We start from the raw sequence: 18,833 nt of genomic DNA, 5'->3' as shown, positions 1-18,833 counted from the left end.
TAAAATCCTTTCCACAGAGGGTTCTCCCTGTAACCAAAAAGGGTTCTACCTGGAACTAAAAAGCGGTTTCTTATGGAGACAGCCAAAGAATCGTTTGGAACTCTTTTTTCTACGAGTGTACTGGTTTAAACAAAAACATATGACTCCTCCTCAGCTCTTGCATTGTTTTTAACTCAAAGGTGTTACTTGAAAGATTGTAGGTAGTATGACCTCTGCTGCAAGGTAATGCATCTGATTCCACATTCGATGAACTGTCATATGCAAGGTGCCACTGAACTTCCGCTAGTTACTGTGAAAAGATGTTCAGAGGACTGAATGTAAAGAGGCAAAACTAACTACTGAAGATGAGAAGGAGAAGGAGAAAGGCTGATATGGCACCACAGAGACAAACACACCGAGATGCCATCGTCAAATGCAGAAGCAGCACTCTCCTCAACATCTATTGCTGCTCTGTGCCAGCTTTAATTCTTGTTTCAATGACCATCATCAGTTTAATAAACCACTTCATCATGTACCATTGTAAAGCTATGCTTGGAAAAATATCTCTATTACATAAGTCATTGGGAACATCAGGATTTTCCATGTAAGCACAACTCAATATGTTTATGGGAGAATTGAAAATTCCCATGCAGGCGCCAATGAATATACTTCCCTGGTCTGTGGCTAGCTGCTCTGGAATTCCAAAACCAAAAGTTCCTTCACCACATTGCACATTGCGCCAATGTAATGGACTTTGTAATAGTCTTTAGATGAACAAAATACAAAACACAGATATGCTCTGTGAACTACCCTTTGAATGAATGCCATTCAGATCTCAATGATATCAATGTTCAACATTAAATGATTAAATATATAAGTAGAACTTGGTGTTAATCATATGTAATAATATACACTGAACAAAAATATAAATGCAACATACAACAATTTATAATATTTTACTGAGTTACAGTTCATATAAGGAATTCAGTCAATTTAAATCAATTCACTATACATTTCACATGACTGGGAACACAGACATGCATCTATTGGTCACAGATACCTTAAAAAAAAGTAGGGGCATGGATCAGAAAACCAGTCAGTATCTGGTGTGACTACCATTTGCCTCATGAAGTGTGACACATTTCCTTCGCATAGAGTTGATCAGGCTGTTGATTGTGTCCTGTGGAATGTTGTCCCACTCCTCTTCAAAGGCTGTGCGAAGTTGCTGGATCTTGGTGGGAACTGGAACACGCTGTCGTACACGTCGATCCAAAGCATCCCAAACATGCTCAATGGTGACATGTCAGGCGAGTAGCAGGCCATGGAAGAACTGGGAAATTTTCAGATTCCAGGAATAGTGTACAGATCCTTGCGACATGGGGCAGTGTATTATCATGCTGAAACATGAGGTGATGGTGGCGGATGAATGTCATGACAATGGGCCTCAGGATCTCATCAAGGTATCTCTGTGCATTCACATTTTCAGCAATAAAATGCAATTGTGTTTGTTGTCTGTAGCTTATGCTGCCTGTCCATACCATAACCCCATCATGGGTCACTCTGTTCACAACGTTGACATCAGCAAACTGCTTGCCCACTTGACGCCATGCACGATGTCTGCCTTCGGCACGGTACAGTTGAAACTGTGATTTATCCGTGAAGCGCACACTTCTCCAACATGCCAGTGGCTATTGAAGGTTTGCATTTGCCCACTGAAGTCAGTTACAACGTCAAACTGAAGTCAGGTCAAGACTGGTGAGGACAACGAGCAAGCAGATGCAGTTTCTGAGACAGTTTCTGCAGAAATTCTTTGGTTGTGCAAACCCACAGTTTCATCAGCTGTCCGGATGGCTGGTCTCAGATGACCCCGCAGGTGAAGAAGCCAGATGTGGAGGTCCTGGGCTGATGTGGTTACACATGGTCTGYGGTTGTGAGGCTGGTTGGACGTACTGACAAATTCTCTAAACCGATGTTCGGAGGCGGCTTAGTGTAGAGAAATTAACATTAAACATTCAACATTCATCTCTAGTGGATATTCCTGCAGTCAGCATGCCAATTGTACGCTCCCTCAAAACAGCTGAGGCATTGTGTTGCGTGACAAAACTGCACAATTTAGAGTGACCTTTTATTGTCCCCAGCACAAGGTACACATGTGTAATGATCATGCTGTTTAAACAGCTTCTTGATATGCCACACCTGTCAGGTGGATGGATTATCTTGGCAAAGGAGAAATGTTCACTAACAGGGATGTAAACAAATTTGTGCACAAAATCTGAGAGAAATAGGCTTTTTGTGCGTAGAGAAAATTTGTGGGATCTTTTATTTCAGCTCATTAAATAAGGGTCCAACACTTTACATGTTGCGTTTATATTTTTGTTCAGTGTATAATCACTGGGATATTTGGCAATAGTGTCAATTGGTGCCATAGTTGTACTCCTTCCAACTCTCATCCTATATTTACTCATTATAGTTTACAATTGGCTCATTCATCCCCCTCCTCTCCCCTGTAACTATTCCCCAGGTCGTTGCTGCAAATGAGAACGTGTTCTCAGTCAACTTACCTGGTAAAATAACGGTAAAATAAAATAAAATAAATAAATAAATGATATACTGAATAGACTATGGAAATATACAGACTTATGACTCAAGGGGTAGCCATCTCCAGAGTGAAAAGACAAATCTTCCCCTCTGGTTGTGTGGAGGTTACCACAACACAAATCCCAGATTTATGGCTAAAGTCAAGGGGGTCCATACACACTCAAGACTTCCTGTGAATAATAGACATGCCATGCCCACTAAATTACCCTAGACCTACAACTTCTAGGTATCAGAGAATGGAAAAAATAACAGTTGATTTCAAAGTATTGGAATTGTTATAAAAAGTATTTTGAGAGAAAACTTTACCGGCCTACCCATCTTGCCCTTCTTGCCACGAACACCAGGAATACCCTAAGGAGGTAGAGAAAAAAAGGGATGAAAGAAGGAAGGAAGGAAGAAGAGGAAAGGCAGAAGAGAAGAAAGACCAAGAAGAGGAGACAAAATGTAAATATTTCATGTTTATTTTACAAGTAGATTATGAATGGTTCTTAAACATAGCCTACTAAAACCAATAAATAATATCAAACATGTCCAAAGAGACTCTCTCTACTATAGACTACAATTTTGCACCACTGGCCTGAGTCCTTCTGGGAATATGAGTCTATGAGTTCTGGTCAGGCTAATCCGAAGCAGCTCTTGCTCCAGCTCCTTAGTATTAGCTCCTGACTATTATCCCAAACAGTAGGGATGGCTGGAATTCCACCAGAGCTTGATCCTGTCCAAATATTGTGAGAAGGGCCTAGGGCTACTCCAGTCATCTCTTGGTGGTTTGGTGGAGCGTGCTTACTGGCATTTCATCCAGTGTAAGCACCTTTATTTCACAAACGTTTAAACTCACTAAGAGTCAGACCTGACAATCGTGACTGACAACTAATGCCCATAGAAGGGTTTTCAGCTATTGTGCATTTCCCCCCATAGGACTAAGACATGTACAGTAGGGTGTTGTTTGCCTTGCTAATGCATGAAGTAGTAGTAGTAGTAGTAGTTACAAGAGGTAGAAATCATCCTTTTCTTGGAATGTAACGCTTTTAGTATCTTTGTCATATTCCTATTTTGAGTACTGTATTAAGAGTTATTCTGGACTACTTACTCTCTCACCATCAGGTCCAGGAAGGCCAAAAAGCCCAGCGATTCCTATGAAACCCTGCAAAGAGAGTTGTGGAATTGGGGCGAGAGAAGGAGGGGGGGGGGGGGGGGAAGGGAAAGGGGGAGGGGGGAAAAGAGGGTAGAGTTAGAGCATAGGAAAGAAGTGAAGAAAGGGATAGGATGAATGGATTGAAAGGGATTAGGGATGAGGAACAAAGAAAATACACATTAGAATGAAGTGCTATACATCTCTTCTTTGGTATCATCCCATCAGTGTTGCTTTAGTCATTTTTGGGGAGTTTCTGTTGGCTCCAGGCAGGTGGCTCTTCATGAAGAACCAAGCCTTGAGGCAAGTGTATATGCCCATGGACTGCATGGTGCTGCCTTCCACGATGTAGTCCAAGGGCACATACCCTCACGTCAGGGATCTCTGATGAGTCCGGTCCAAGGGTGCTGCTCAGGGATGGAGGGTGAGAGAGATGGAGGAATGGAAGGAGGAGAGGGAGGAGAGAGAGGGGGAGAGCAGGGGAACTGAAGAACAACAGGTGATACAAATGTTAAAGGGAAAAAATACATGAACTGGACCATGTTGAGTTTCAGATTAGCTATACAAGCAACAACAACAACACCAGCAACAACAATTTACATTCAGGCAACAATTGATTCAAGACAGTATTCAACAGAAAGTATTTTCTTGCTAATTGCTTGTACAGTACTTTAAATGTCTTGTTGTACCAACATCACCATAACATCATCACAKAAAACTCTGCAATTGTAATCATACCCAGCTAGCACATTTGGTTCCTTGGAAGTTGTGGAAACATATGTTTTTGGTTTGGGAATGAAGCATTTTCTGACCGGGAAACTGAACGTTTTTTAAACAGAAGTGAAAGAAGTGAGAACAGAATTGAAAATTTTGCCTGTTCTGGAAGAAATTAAAAAGTTAAGTTACATGGAGATTCTGAGAACATTTTACTCTGGGATGTTTTATTAACACTCTGAGAAGGGAAGTTATAGGTTATTTTTAGGTTTTTGAATAACTTCCTTAATGTTTCATTAAGACTTTTAATAACCCTACTAGTTTATTTTGGGTTAACTTTTTGGAAGCACAGATGGATATTCATTTCATTAGATATTAGTCATGTGAACACATTTATTTTTTTATTGTGACACAGCATCAGTGAGATTTGAACACATCTGTTCTCTTTCCATGGAATTAATCCACTGCGCCACCAGGATAGAGCTAGCATRCCATATTTAATAKAATTTTTATGTTAATTTTAGTACATTTTGGGTATTTTACCCCCTTTTTCGTGATATCCAATTACGATCTCATCTCATCACTGCAACTCCCCAATGGGTTCGGGAGAGGCGAAGGTCGAATCATGCGTCCTCCGAAACATGACCCGCAAAACTGCGCTTCTTAACACCCGCCCGCTTAACCCGGAAGCCAGCTGCACCAATGTGACGAAGGAAACACCATTCGCTAGTTCTGTCATTGTACTAAAATTCCCACAGAAGAATGTTGTTTCTTAAAATTCTCGGAACAATTTAAGAACATTACTTTAATCAGAACCATGAGGAAACSCRTAGGAAACGTTATGCTGAAGTACTGAAATGCCCACAGAAGAACGTTGTTGTTAAATGTTCTTGGAACTATTTGAGAACATGACTTTAAATAGAACCATGAAGAAACCAGTAGGAAACGTTATGCTTCAGTACTGAAATTCCCACAGAAGAACGTTGTTTCTTAACACTGAACTATTAGCGAGAATTCCCAATGACAAACTAGTTGGAAAACATTCCTAGAACATTACCAACATTGAAATTAAATGTAACCATGKTTGAACTTTGARGAAACGTTCTGTTAAAGTAATGAAATAACKAGAAAATAAAGTTTTTTTAGTCAAGTTCCTTAAATGTGTTAATAATATTCCAAAGCCAAGCAACTATCCTTCACCATGTCCAGAAAGTTCTGGGAAGATGGTATGCAAAATAACCATAGGACGACTGCGCTCTAACCAAGCTCTAAGAACGTTATGTGCTAGCTGGGTGGTGAGTTAACAGGGCTGTCTTGGACAAATGGCATTTATATCATGTATATTTTTATGTGACCACTCTGGTTCTATTGATTCATATAACATGCTTTTCACAGTTCATTTAACACAGCAATTGGCAAGAGAGTCTGGAACAAAGTCATCTTCAGAGTGGGGTGTACTTTACTGTAAAAACAGAGGAATTGACTGTATGGCGTTTATCTTTGTCTGTATACACCTTACTGTGAATCTGACCTGGGTTCAAATAGTATTTGTTTCCGTTCAAATACTTTGTGCATTTAATAATATATGCCATTTAGCACAGACGCTTTTATCCAAAGCCACTTACAGTCATGCGTGCAAACATTGTACATATGGGTGACATCAGCGGGAATCGAACCCACGACCCAGCCTGTCTAGGGTATCAGATGGATGGGTTTTGCACTTTTGGGACTCAATGAAGTGTAGCTAAATTATTTATGAAAAAACAATGAATACTTAAACCCAGGTCTGCTGTCAATCTGTTACATGGATATGTTGAGCATGCAGGCACTTTGGCTGACAGTGATGCTCTTTGGCCATTGAGAGAAGTCAACATCTTCTAGTGATGACTGTATAGGCAGTGTATTTATACCGTAGTAAACAGAACATGATAAAAATCTAAACAAACAGGGCTCATTTAGTAAGTAGGTTCATCCTGTATATATCAGTCTATGATTACAAAGATATAACATATCAGAGGGATTGCACTAAAACACTTAAACAGAACAAACAAGACATATCTTGAAAAAAGGATGAACCATTTACAGTACAGTACAGAGATATTACTTTGTTAATGAACATTTGTAGATCACTCACCCGGACTCCTTTAGGCCCCATAATTCCAAAAGGTCCAGGTAAACCCTACAGAAAAAAAGCATACCAAATGACATTAGAAATGCATTTAGATAATGCATTCCCTAATGCATACAACCCTTTAAATGTACAGATGAAAGTGTAAGTGGATTGGACTGTTTTCACCATAATAACTGATTGACAATAATTGGTGTTGGCTGAATAATTCCAAGATGTGTTTACCGGCATGCAGATCAGTGGAGTGATAGTCTCCATTATGTCATCTTGAAGATGAGCAGACCTTAATGAACACGGACTCTATTTAGACTGTCTCAACTCCTAAAGGAGACCAAGTGGTCCAGTGATTCACAGTCTACAGATGGAAGGGGGTGCTAAAACCTAATCCATCACTCTGGAGTGTGTATCTAGCTAGGGAGTTACAGCAGTGTGTGCGAGTGTGTGAGTGCCCGCCCGTGTGTGTGAAGTTTGTGTCTATCTGGGGAGTTACAACAGTGACAGAGTTAGAGCACCAAAGGAACAAAGACCCAGGCCTGAACTCTAAGCTAATATAAACATYGTGTAACAAGCCGAGCTGAGAGCTATTTCCCAGCTGCGCGTTTATGTCGGCGGSTTTACAAATGTGCGTTCTGGAGAGTAGGGAGGAAGCATGTTTTACAGTGCAGAGAACCCACATACTACTCAGCAAAGAGGGACTTTATCAAATGATTTTCTCAAGAGGCAGCGCTGAATGGAACTCACAGTGTCAGCTCCTAAAGACTGAAGAAAACGTATTTGCATTGAGGGAGCAGCTTACATGAATCACAGTTTAATTGCAGTCACATTACTTGTTCAGTAAAGGTATTGCTTGCTAAGTAAAAGCCTTTGGCACTTTATTTTAGTCCAGGGGCACCAATAAGCAACCAAAAATGCGCAACCCTAATCCTGACACAGGTRCTCTTGACAGTCTTACACTTGTGTGTCACTCGTCCAAAGACTCTCTTTATTTCAATCACCTATAAAAGTCTCAACAGGTTGTACTGTTTCCATTCCCAATCCCAATCCCAATCCCAGTGCCACTCTCTAACCACTCACTGAAATGGGCTGAGTGTGTTTGGTGTGTGTAGCCCTGTTTAGCCTTTCTGTAAAAGTACTGTATTGTGTGTGTGTGGACCCTTAACCAGCACTGCAACACTAGATTTACTGCACCTGCCTGCCAGGATAACCTTTGGCCCCTGGGCTTCCGTGTGCTCCTCGCTCACCCTGCAGAAAGAGAGAAAAGAAGGAGTGAGTGAGACAGAAGACAAGGAGGGAGACGAGTAGCTGTCTCATGCCACAATAGCTGTGTCATTCCAAATTCCAGCTTCCCTGGCTTTGAATTGAATCTGTGTAGTATAGGAAGAGAATAATGGAGAAAGAGGAATTAGGCACTTGATAAAGAGCCTTTGTGTGGTCAGCAGTGCGTTTGGAAGGCAGTAGAACAATTGCTGATATTGGCTCTATCTACAGTATAGGCAAAAAATTGCCCAAAAATATAATCAATAGAAATAGAATGGGCGTCCCCACTCAAGTCAATGATGCCATAATGGGTGGAATGGCGGYCATTGCAAGTGTACATATAGGAGCAAAGCAGGAAGTAAATACAGAAAATAAAAGCAGGAAGTGTTTCCATCAATATGTGCTCTGATTTGTTACTTAAACTCAATTCAACATAACAAAAAATACATTCCATTGCATGAGCCACATCAGTTAACATCATTTGAATGAACATTCTACATTACCATGGGCATTATTGCATCACAATACCAGGCAGCCATTGCAAGTGTACCCATTAGTTTACCAGTCAACTTGCCAGGGTTAGAGGTTCCAAGTTTGTTCTATTGATTCTATTTCTATGCGCGGGTTCATAATTTCGCTCAGAGTGTGCTCTGGGAGTTCGTAAATTCAGACCGTTGTCAGATTGTCCGTTTGTAAATTCAGAGAGTTTCGATCTGGCCGAGGAGTAGGTTTGATCTGAGCATTCTGACCTCACAATGGCAGTCAAGCACCCAAGCTAACTGGCTAAAGTTGGCTAGCTTGCTAGCTCTCTCCAGACACAAATGAGAGAACACCTCACTCTGACCATTTTACTCCTTCTAGTAGAGCTGGTTAGGCTGCTTTTATGTTATCTAGAGCAGTTGGTGACTGTAGCTGTGCTATTGGCCCAATTTTTTGTTGTTGTTGATATATATATTTTTTTTCTGTTGATATACAGTATATATATCTTTTTATATATATATATATATACAGTATATATATATATTTTGTACCCCTTTTTCTCCCCAATTGGTAGGTACAGTCTTGTCCCATCGCTGCAACTCCCATATGGACTCGGGAGAGGCGAAGGTCGAGAGCCGTGCGTCCTCCGAAACACAACCCAGCCAAGCCGCACTGCTTCTTGACACAATGCACGCTTAGCCCGTTAGCCAGCCGCACCAATGTGTCAGAGAAAACACCGTACACCTGGAAACCGTGTCAGCGTGCATTGCTCCCAGCCCGCCACGGGAGTCGATAGTGCGCGATCGGACAACAACATCCCTGCCGGCCAAACCATCCCCTAACCCGGACGACAAAGGGCCAATTGTGCACCGCCCCATGGGTCTCCCGGTCGCGGCCTGCTGCGACAGAGCCTGGACTTGAACTAGGATCTCTAGTGGCACAGCTAGCACTGCGATGCAGTGCCTTAGACCACCGCACCACTCATCAGGCCTGCTGGCAACAATTTAATTGCGTTATTTTGAAGACGTTTACTGACACTGGTCATATTCAACTGATGTTGCGCGTTCATAAATTAATTCAAACTCAGACGAGAGTGCTCTGAAATCGGAGTAGATAGCCAGAGGGAATTTACGAATGCACCCTATGTGTGCTGCTCCTGCATTGTGGCGGGGGGAATTGCCTAGGCAACTGAAGACAAAGTTTCATCACGTTGTTAAGAGTCCATGTTACAGTATATCCTGTATTTTAATGGTTATGACGGTTATTTTATTTTCATGACGGTCTTCGTCCATAACTGTCGGTTACACTGTTATTCGGTAATTGTGCCAGCCCTAAGAACTCTGGGCCAAAGTTAAAACCTTTAAAGGGATACTTCAGGATTTTGGCAATTTGGCAAATAACCTTTTTCTACATCCTCAAAGTCAGATGAATTTTTGAGAGATATGAGAGATAGAGAGATGAGAGTGAGAGATATTTCACCGGATGTATAAATGTGAAGCATCCTCTTGGCATTTCCATTCACTACCAAATATGGTAGTGAGAGGAAGCTCGCTGGCCGGCAGTGAGAGAAAAAATTACAATATGGATTTTGGCCGCACATTCTGCACATTTTGCACATTTCCTCATTGATGAAACATTTGATCTCAATACAGTTTTCTGTTCCCAAAACTAGAATATATTATGAACAGAGTGGATTAAGTTTTGTAGAGTACCCCTTGAAAAAGTTTTAAAAAGTCACATTATTTGGAAGGAGTGCAAAAGTGAATTGAGTTATTGCACACGCGCACTTCACAGACTAGGCTTGACCTAACGGAAATATGCAGATGAATGCTAGAATGCACCAATAGGATCTTGCTAGCTCGTGCTTGGCTCTGCCCACCTCCTTGCTTGTTCTGCCCACTATGACTCATTTGTTCCCATTGGAAACGTCAGGCTGTGATCTATCTTGGCTTAGTTATAAAAATCTTTGGTTTTCTGTCTCTATGTCCAGTATAAAGGAAGTTAAAGGTAGTTGCAACCAGATACCCATATACAGTTGAAGTCAGAAGTTTACATACACCTTAGCCAAATACATTTAAACTCAGTTTTCACAATTCCTGACATTTAATCCTAGTAAAAATTCCCTGTTTTAGGTCAGTTAGGATCACCACTTTATTTTAAGAATGTGAAATGTCAGAATAATAGTAGAGAGAATGATTTATTTCAGCTTTTATTTCTTTCATCACATTCCCATGGGGTCAGAAGTTTACATACACTCAATTAGTATTGGTAGCATTGCCTTTAAATTGTTTAACTTGGGTCAAATGTTTCAGGTAGCCTTCCACAAGCTTCCCACAATAATTGGGTGAATTTTGGCCCATTCTTCCTGACAGAGCTGGTGTAACTGAATCAGGTTTGTAGGCCTCCTTGCTCGTACACGCTTTTTCAGTTCTGCCCACACATTTTCTATAGGATTGAGGTCAGGGCTTTGTGATGGCCACTCCAATACCTTGACTTTGTTGTCCTTAAGCCATTTTGCCACAACTTTGCTTGCAAGTATGCTTGGTGTCATTGTCCATTTGGAAGACCCATTTGCGACCAAGCTTTAACTTCCTGACTGATGTCTTGAGATGTTGCTTCAATATATCCACATAATTTTCCTCTCTCATGATGCCATCTATTTTGTGAAGTGCACCAATCCCTCCTGCAGCAAAGCAACCCCACAACATGATGCTGCCACCCATTGCTTCACGGTTGGGATGGTGTTCTTCGGCTTGCAGGCCTCCACCTTTTCCTCCAAACATAACGATGGTCATTATTGCCAAACAGTTCTATTTTTGTTTAATCAGAACAGAGACATTTCTCCAAAAAGTACGATCTTTGTCCCCATGTGCAGTTGTAAACCGTAGTCTGGCTTTTTTATGGCGGTGGCTTCTTCCTTGCTGAGCGGCCTTTTAGGTTATGTCAATATAGGACTCGTTTCACTGTGGATATAGATACTTTTGTACCTGTTCCTCCAGCATTTTCAGAAGGTCCTTTGCTGTTGTTCTGGATTGATTTGCACTTTTTGCACCAAAGTACGTTCATCTCTAGGAGACAGAAGCCGTCTCCTTCCTGAGCAGTATGGCGGCTGTGTGGTACCATGGTGTTTATACTTGCATACTATTGTTTGTACAGATGAACGTGGTACCTTCAGGCGTTTGGAAATTGCTCCCAAGGATGAACCAGACTTGTGGAGATCTACAATTTATTTTCTGAGGTCTTAGCTGATTTCTTTTGATTTTCCCATGATGTCAAGCAAAGAGGCACTGAGTTTGAAGGTAGGCCTTTAAATACATCCACAGGTACACCTCCAATTGACACAAATGATGTCAATTAGCCCTAATCAAAGCTTTCTAAAGCCATGACATCATTTTATGGAATTTTCCAAGCTGTTTAAAGGCACCGTCAACATAGTGTAAGTAAACTTCTGACCCACTGGAATTGTGATACAGTGAATTATAAGTGAAATAATCTGTCTGTAAACAATTGTTGGAAAAATTACTTGTGTGATGCACAAAGTAGATGTCCTAACCGACTTGCCAAAACTATAGTTTGTTAACAAGAAATGTGTGGGGTGGTTGAAAAACTAGTTTTAATGACTCCAACCTTAATGTATGTAAACTTCCGACTTCAACTGTACCTGTTCTGACCAAAACAAATGTGAAAAAATATTTCTCCACTAGTTGCACAATACATGACTGTCAAATACTATTAGTGTAAAATTTTGAAATATTGATATGTACATTTAGGCAATTCTTGAAGGTCTGTAACAGTTGCCATGATAGATARCCATTGATATATTGCCCCGTGTAGCTTTTGGAGAGACAGAAGATATATGTAGTTGCCAACCTAAGTGTATGTAAACTTCCGACTTCAACTGTACTTCCCAGCCATTGCGTTAAGGCTGGTTAGCATTGGGTCGCGAAACTACCTGCAACCTCCTTCATACTGGACACAGAGACATAAAAATGGTATCCACGAGTTCATCTGACTATGGTGAAGTAGATAAAGGGCCTCATTGCCAAAATCCTGAAGTATCCCTTTAACTAGGTCAATGTTCTTCCCTGGTCAGGCCATGTGGTCAGTGAAAACTCCACGCTCTTTGTACTGATAGTACACTACAAATTGCACATTCTTCAGTACACGACACTATTTGTAGTTTTTTAAGGAATCTCGGGGAGTAGTGACCTTAGGGTGTCCAGACTAATTGGCCCACTTTAAGCTCTGCCAGAAACTACATTTCTCTGGCCAAGATTCCCTAGGTACTAATGTGTTCATGTGTAACATCCTCCCTTCAGAAGAAGTAGTGTTTTTCTCTCTCTCTCTCTCGCGCTCTCTCTCTCTCGCTCTCTCTCACTCTCTCTCTCTCTCTCTCTCACTCTCTCTCACTCTCTCTCACTCTCGCTCTCTCTCTCTCTCTCTCTCTCTCTCTATCGCTCTCTCTCGCTCTCTCTCTCTCTCTCTCTTCAGGAATTTATGTTTTGGTCTTCACAGAGCAATGTGTTCTGACAGCCGAGCCATAGCTTAAGCTTTGTTGGGTAAACAGATGGAGAGTCTTTTGTCTGATGTATTCCACTCTAACAGCAGTGGTTCAAACTTCAGACCCAGTCAGGTAGACAGACACATTAACACCAGTAGAGACGGAAAGACGGCAGCTGTTAGAATAACCACTGAAAAATGTACAACCGTATGAGGATGTCATTCATTATGCTAAGTTTTATGTAACTGCATTGTTGAAGCTGTCCTATATGTTTATGTATTGTTAAGTAGAAATTATTGATAAGATATGATCACCGAGGAAAGATAAATGTCATTCTCATACAATAGAAAACAGAATACTCACAGAATCTCCTGGTAGACCGGGGGGACCAGGGTGGCCTTTCTGTCCCTGCAGAGGAAAGACATTAGACAACTTTGAATGGATTTTATTTTGATCACCTAACTCCCCATAATATGTACTGATAGGCTATGCTTTGTTTCAATTGCTGTATACTACCAAGATACAGACTCACATGTACTCAATCAGAGCCCTCTGGAAAAAGAGGATGATAATATTAACCTCCCGGTAGAGGATATGGAGTTTCTGATGATCACACTTCTTATGTAAGTCTACAACACACACACAGCACTACAGGGTGCTGAAATCACGCCCCTCCTCAGCATTAAATCGTGGAAATTCCTCACATCATTAGCTTGTAAAGGAACTCATAAACTGTTTATTTAAGAAGCTATGGATGATTTGGCTTAAATAAACCAAAAACATAAACAACAACATACAGCAGGCCATTAATCACCCATAAGGCTGTGAAATTGTCTCAGTATTCACTACACAGGTACAATGCTTCTATGTGCAGCACACTACAAATGTCAAATATCCTTGATTTATGCATATTACATATTCTAATATATTATTAACATTGTTGATTACATATAGTATTAAAGTGGTAGCTATTCCAACATCATGATTTGCATAGGCTCTTGAGGAACTCATACACCTCTGTAAGCTACAAAACTGTCAGTGGTCAACCTTAACATGTGAYGACAATACAACATAACAAATGAACAGGACATTTACTCTCACGGGTGGCCAAAAATAAAAGCCATGCCCCTACCAAGACACGCCTCCAGTCTTCTGATCTGTCCCGCTGGGTCATATCTTAATAACCCAGCATCAACAACCCAACCTGGCTCTTTTTAAATTAAACAACCCAACTAAGTGACCCAATGCCTGCAACCCAGCAGTTGGTTCATCCAAACAACCAAGCATTTGAGTGTATGCTAGGTTGAAGATACTGTAGCTACAGTGCATTCGGAAAGTATTCATACCCCTTGACATTTTCCACATTTTGTTACAATACAGCCTTATAAAACTTTTTTTTTTAAATCGCTAATCTACATCTATACCCCATAATGACAAAGAAAAACTGGATTTTTTTTTTAGCAAATGTATTAAAAATAAAAACCTTGTTTACAATATTATTCAGACCCTTTGCATTGAGACTCGAAATTGAGCTCAGGTGCATCCTGTTTCCATTGATCATCATTGAGATGTTTCTACAACTTGATTGGAGTCCACCTGTGGTAAATTCAATTGATTGGACATGATTTGGAAAGGCACACACCTGTCTATATAAAGTCCCACAGTTGTCAGTGCATGTCAGAGCAAAAACCAAGCCATGAGGTCGAAGGAATTGTCCGTAGATCTCAGAGACAGGATTGTGTCCAGGCACAGATCAGGGGAAGGGTACCAAAACATTTCTGCAGCATTGAAGGTCCCCAAGAACACAGTGGTCTCCCTCATTGTTAAATGAAAGAAGTTTGGAACCACCAAGACTCTACCTAGAGCTGGCCGCCCGGCCAAGCTGAGAAGGGCCTTGGTCAAGGAAGTGACCAAGAACCCAATGGTCACTCTGACAGAGCTTCAGAGTTCCTCTGTGGAGATGGGAGAAACTTCCAGAAGAATATACATCTCTGCAGCACTCCACCCATCAGGCTTTTCTGGTAGAGTAGCCAGACGGAAGCCACTCCTCAGAGTGGCACATGACAGCCCGCTTGGAGTTTGCCAAAAGGCACCTAAAGACTCTCAGACCATGAGAAACAAGATTCTCTGGTCTGATGAAACCAAGATTGAACTTTCTGGCCTGAACCCCAAGCGTCACGTCTGGAGGAAACCTGGAACCATCCCTACTGTGAAGCATAGTGGTGGCAGCATCAAGCTGGAGCAAAGTACAGAGAGCAAAGTACAGAGAGATCCTTAATGAAAAGCTGCTCCAGAGCACTCAGAACCTCAGACTGGGGGCGAAGGTTCACCTTCCAACAGGACATCGGCCCTAAGCACACAGCCAAGACAATACAGGAGCGGCTTCGGGACATGTCTTTGAATGTCCTTGAGTGGCCCAGCCAGAGCCCAGACTTGAACCCGATCGAACATCTCTGGGGAGACCTGAAAATAGCTGTGCAGTGATGCTCCCCATCCAACCTGACAGAGGTTGAGAAGATCTGCAGAGAAGAATGGGAGAAACTCCCCAAATACAAGAAGACCTGAGGCTGTAATCGCTGCCAAAGGTGCTTCAACAAAGTACTGAGTAAAGGGTCTGAATACTTATGTAAATGTGATATTTWAGTWTTTTTTTTCTTTATAAATTTGTCATTATGGGGTATTGATGAGACAAAAAAACGGTTTAATCCATTTTAGAATAAGGCTGTAACGTAACAAAAATGTGGAAAAAGTCAAGTGGTCTGAATACTTTCCGAATGCACTGTAGCTAGCAACCTAAGCCAACACCTAATAATTATCCTCATAAACAAATTCCATTACCATCACAATAATCTTTTCGGAATTAAAACAGGCTAAAGTCATATAGTATAATTGGGAAAGGGGGATACTTAGTCAGTTGTACAAGTTGTCTTCCGCATTTAACCTAAAATCTAAATCAGAGAGGTGCGGACGGCTGCCTTAATCGACATCCACATCTTCTGCGCCTGTGGAACAGGCTGCCTTGCTCAGGGGCAGAACGACAGATTATTAACTTGTCAGCTCGGGGACTCGATCTAAGCTCCTACCCGCCAGGCTACCTGCCGCTTGGCTTGACAGACAATGTTGTATTATTCAACATTGCTATTAAAATAGTACTCATATAGGAATGGGTAATTGTTTACAAGTTGCTAGCTATCGCATAAAGCCATTGTCATATTTGCATCTTTTTCTGTGTCTGGCAGTGCAACAAATCCAACGGCGAACAAAATTCAAAGTGCTCCGCATGCGCCAGCGAAAAGGTTCCTCCAGGAACCCTTTGCTAGATTGAAATATTAAAATATTCCTCCAAGAACCCCTCAACTAACCAAAGGTGCAAATATGAACCCACTGACTGCAATGGTTTCTTGAAGAACTCCAGGGTTCCTCAAGTCACCCCTAATTCTAAGAGTGTGTACAAGTGCAATACTTTTAGACAATAAGTAGTCCGCACAAGGCTTTGGCATGCTTTAACACTAGATGGTACTTACGCCTTATTCTCAGAAACATACTATAAATCGTAGTATGAAAATGCCCCGAGGCCAACTGTCAATCAGTGTATCAGGGGACAGTTTGGAAACAACGAGCTGCAGTAGCAAGACTGAGGGCACTTCCGTTGTTTCAGAACCTGCATATCTGACTCCTGAGGTACTTAGCTGACAAACTCCTGGGGAGACAGAGAGACAGGAGTGTATCCCCTGTGCATGTGTGTGTGCATGTGTGAGTGAATGTATCCCCTTCAGTTGTGCCTGTGGCTGTCACTGCAGGCTCCTGCTAATTAGCATGCCTTTCAGCAGCAGCAGCCACACTGAGTAAACTGCATGCCAACACCACCATAGAGACAAATACACCAAACACCACAGCACATATTGCCAAGTCCCACAGTGTTACGCGCAGTGGAACAGGGGAACCCCAGAGCAGACTCAGACGAGGAGACTGGGATAAAGTAACCAAGGTATTTATTGAAACACAGGGGGAAGATGGAGTGCAGGTCAGGGGAAGCTCGGGTGGGTTGCTGGATACCAGGTGCGGAGGCTGAGGCTGAAGCGAGAGGGGTTGAGACAGAGTAAGCAGGTCCGGAGGGGAATCGAAGGGAGTAGTAGAGTGGGGAATCCAGGACAGAGTAGCARGATGACGAGACGTGGGACTGGAGACAGGGACCAGAATCAGAGCGGGCAGAACTGTAGCGGAGAGGAAAACAGCATCAGGCAAGGAAAACAGGCACAACAGGATAACAGGATCTGCATAGTAACAAACGGCTAGAAATGTAGACTGATTGAGCAGAGATTACAATCTGGCAGCGTGGAAGTGGCAGGGCTGAGTATTAGTAGAGGTCTTGATTATGGAACAGATTGCAGCTGGTGGGGATCTGCTCTGACTCCAGCACACCTGTCTCCGCCCACACAATCACACACACATACACAGAGAGAGAGAGGGAAAGAGCACTGCGGAAGGCGGCAGGTCAAGTAGACACAGGAATAGCAGTAGAGGGCGTTGCAGAAGCAGATGTGACACACAGTTTACATACAGAGATGTTGAGATACTTCTATGAAACCCAGTCGTTGTCTTCAACGGTTGATTCAAAACAGAAGGCCCAACAGATTATTATTATTTTAGTTTTTTTTTTTACAAATAATCCCTGCAACCAATCAGCCAGCACTTGAAGACAGAGTTAACCATTTCCCAGCCTCAGCAGTCCTTGTCTGTGTCCCAAGTGGCACCCTACTATATTCCCTTTATAGTGCACTACTTTTGACTAGAGCCCTACGGGCCCAGCTCAAAAGTAGTGCACTACAAAGGGAATAGGTTGCCATTTGGGACTCTGTAAATCTGTTCTATAAAAGCGTCACTACCCAGCCCCCTAGAGCAGAGTAAAAAGTCATGGCTGAGCCACTGCACAACCATGGACAAGAGAAGGGGCGAAGAATGCGTCTGAGCTCCAGAGCCAGCGACATACAGCTGAGTATAGTAAAAGGAGGGAAATGCTGCAGTCTCTGAGAGTCCATGCCAGAGAGACAGAGGAGAAGAGGAGCAGTGTGTGATCATGTGTCTGAATGTGCAGTCCCGTGCACATAGCCATGGCTCACAGCTCCAGAGAGGAATATTGGTACTCTCTCATTCAAGATGAGTTATTTATTAGACTAGCGGATGTGTAATCCATGGTCCTATTACAAACATTTGCCCAGTTTTGCATCTGTTGGTATACATTGGAATTTTTATAATTTCAAGGCAGAATGCAAATACATTTTGRTGAACAGCATACTTATGACGCAGTAAGGTATTGTATAACCCCTCTTCTATGAAGCAGTAAAATAACTTTAGCAGACAGAAAATATTCTTTCCATTGGATTTATATATTTTAAATGAGAAACTGTTTTCATATTCTCAACTCTTTCATCCCCACTATTCAATATTGACTGTGAGAGGGATTATTAGAAAATGTCATTTTGCACAAATTACACCTCTACATCAACATCTCCTGAAGAAATAGGAAACCTAACCAAGGCCCAGCCACCAAATGTGTCAGACCATCACCTACATATAGTCTGGAATATGAGAGGAAAGTCTAGGAGGGAAAAAAACCTAGTATCTAATAAAAGTAATTCCACCGTGCCAATGCCATCACGGCTGGGCTGGCTGTGGAAAGAGCAGGGTCGGCCAGGACCAGACCCATGTGAGCGAGCACGCACACACACACACACACACACACACACACACACACAACACACACACACACACACACACACACACACACACACACACACACACACACACACCTCCAACACCGTCCAGATGCTCTACATAGTGTGTCAGTTTCCCCACCGCCTGACTGCAGGGTAACTTCGCCCATTACATCTTTTACACGTTTCCCACCAAGGGAGAGGCTCTGCCAGGGACAAGGGCACGGGGTACAACTTCAAGGGGGGCGGGGGGGACTAGATGTTTAGGTAACAAATGCACCATTTAACTGCAACAAATGTAAAGTGTGAGATTGTCATTGCTTTACACAC

The 18,833-nt window shown here is 42.1% G+C and overlaps 1 protein-coding gene across 2 annotated transcripts in view; it reads right to left on the bottom strand.

The window, feature by feature from the left end:
• col27a1b (collagen, type XXVII, alpha 1b) overlaps window positions 1–18,833 on the bottom strand; it is a 143,468-nt gene that overhangs the window by 76,132 nt on the left and 48,503 nt on the right. For both annotated transcript variants that reach the window (XM_024003292.2, XM_070447120.1), the window contains exons 8-12: window positions 13,153–13,197; window positions 7,740–7,793; window positions 6,558–6,602; window positions 3,668–3,721; window positions 2,884–2,928 (exon numbers count right to left, since the gene is read on the bottom strand). In XM_024003292.2, the coding sequence (XP_023859060.1) occupies window positions 2,884–2,928; window positions 3,668–3,721; window positions 6,558–6,602; window positions 7,740–7,793; window positions 13,153–13,197 (243 nt within the window). The remainder of the gene's footprint in view (window positions 1–2,883; window positions 2,929–3,667; window positions 3,722–6,557; window positions 6,603–7,739; window positions 7,794–13,152; window positions 13,198–18,833) is intronic.

This window comes from Salvelinus sp. IW2-2015, linkage group LG15 (genome assembly GCF_002910315.2).
Source record: "Salvelinus sp. IW2-2015 linkage group LG15, ASM291031v2, whole genome shotgun sequence".
NCBI lineage: Eukaryota > Metazoa > Chordata > Actinopteri > Salmoniformes > Salmonidae > Salvelinus > Salvelinus sp. IW2-2015.
This window is presented reverse-complemented; position numbering and strand designations above follow the sequence as displayed.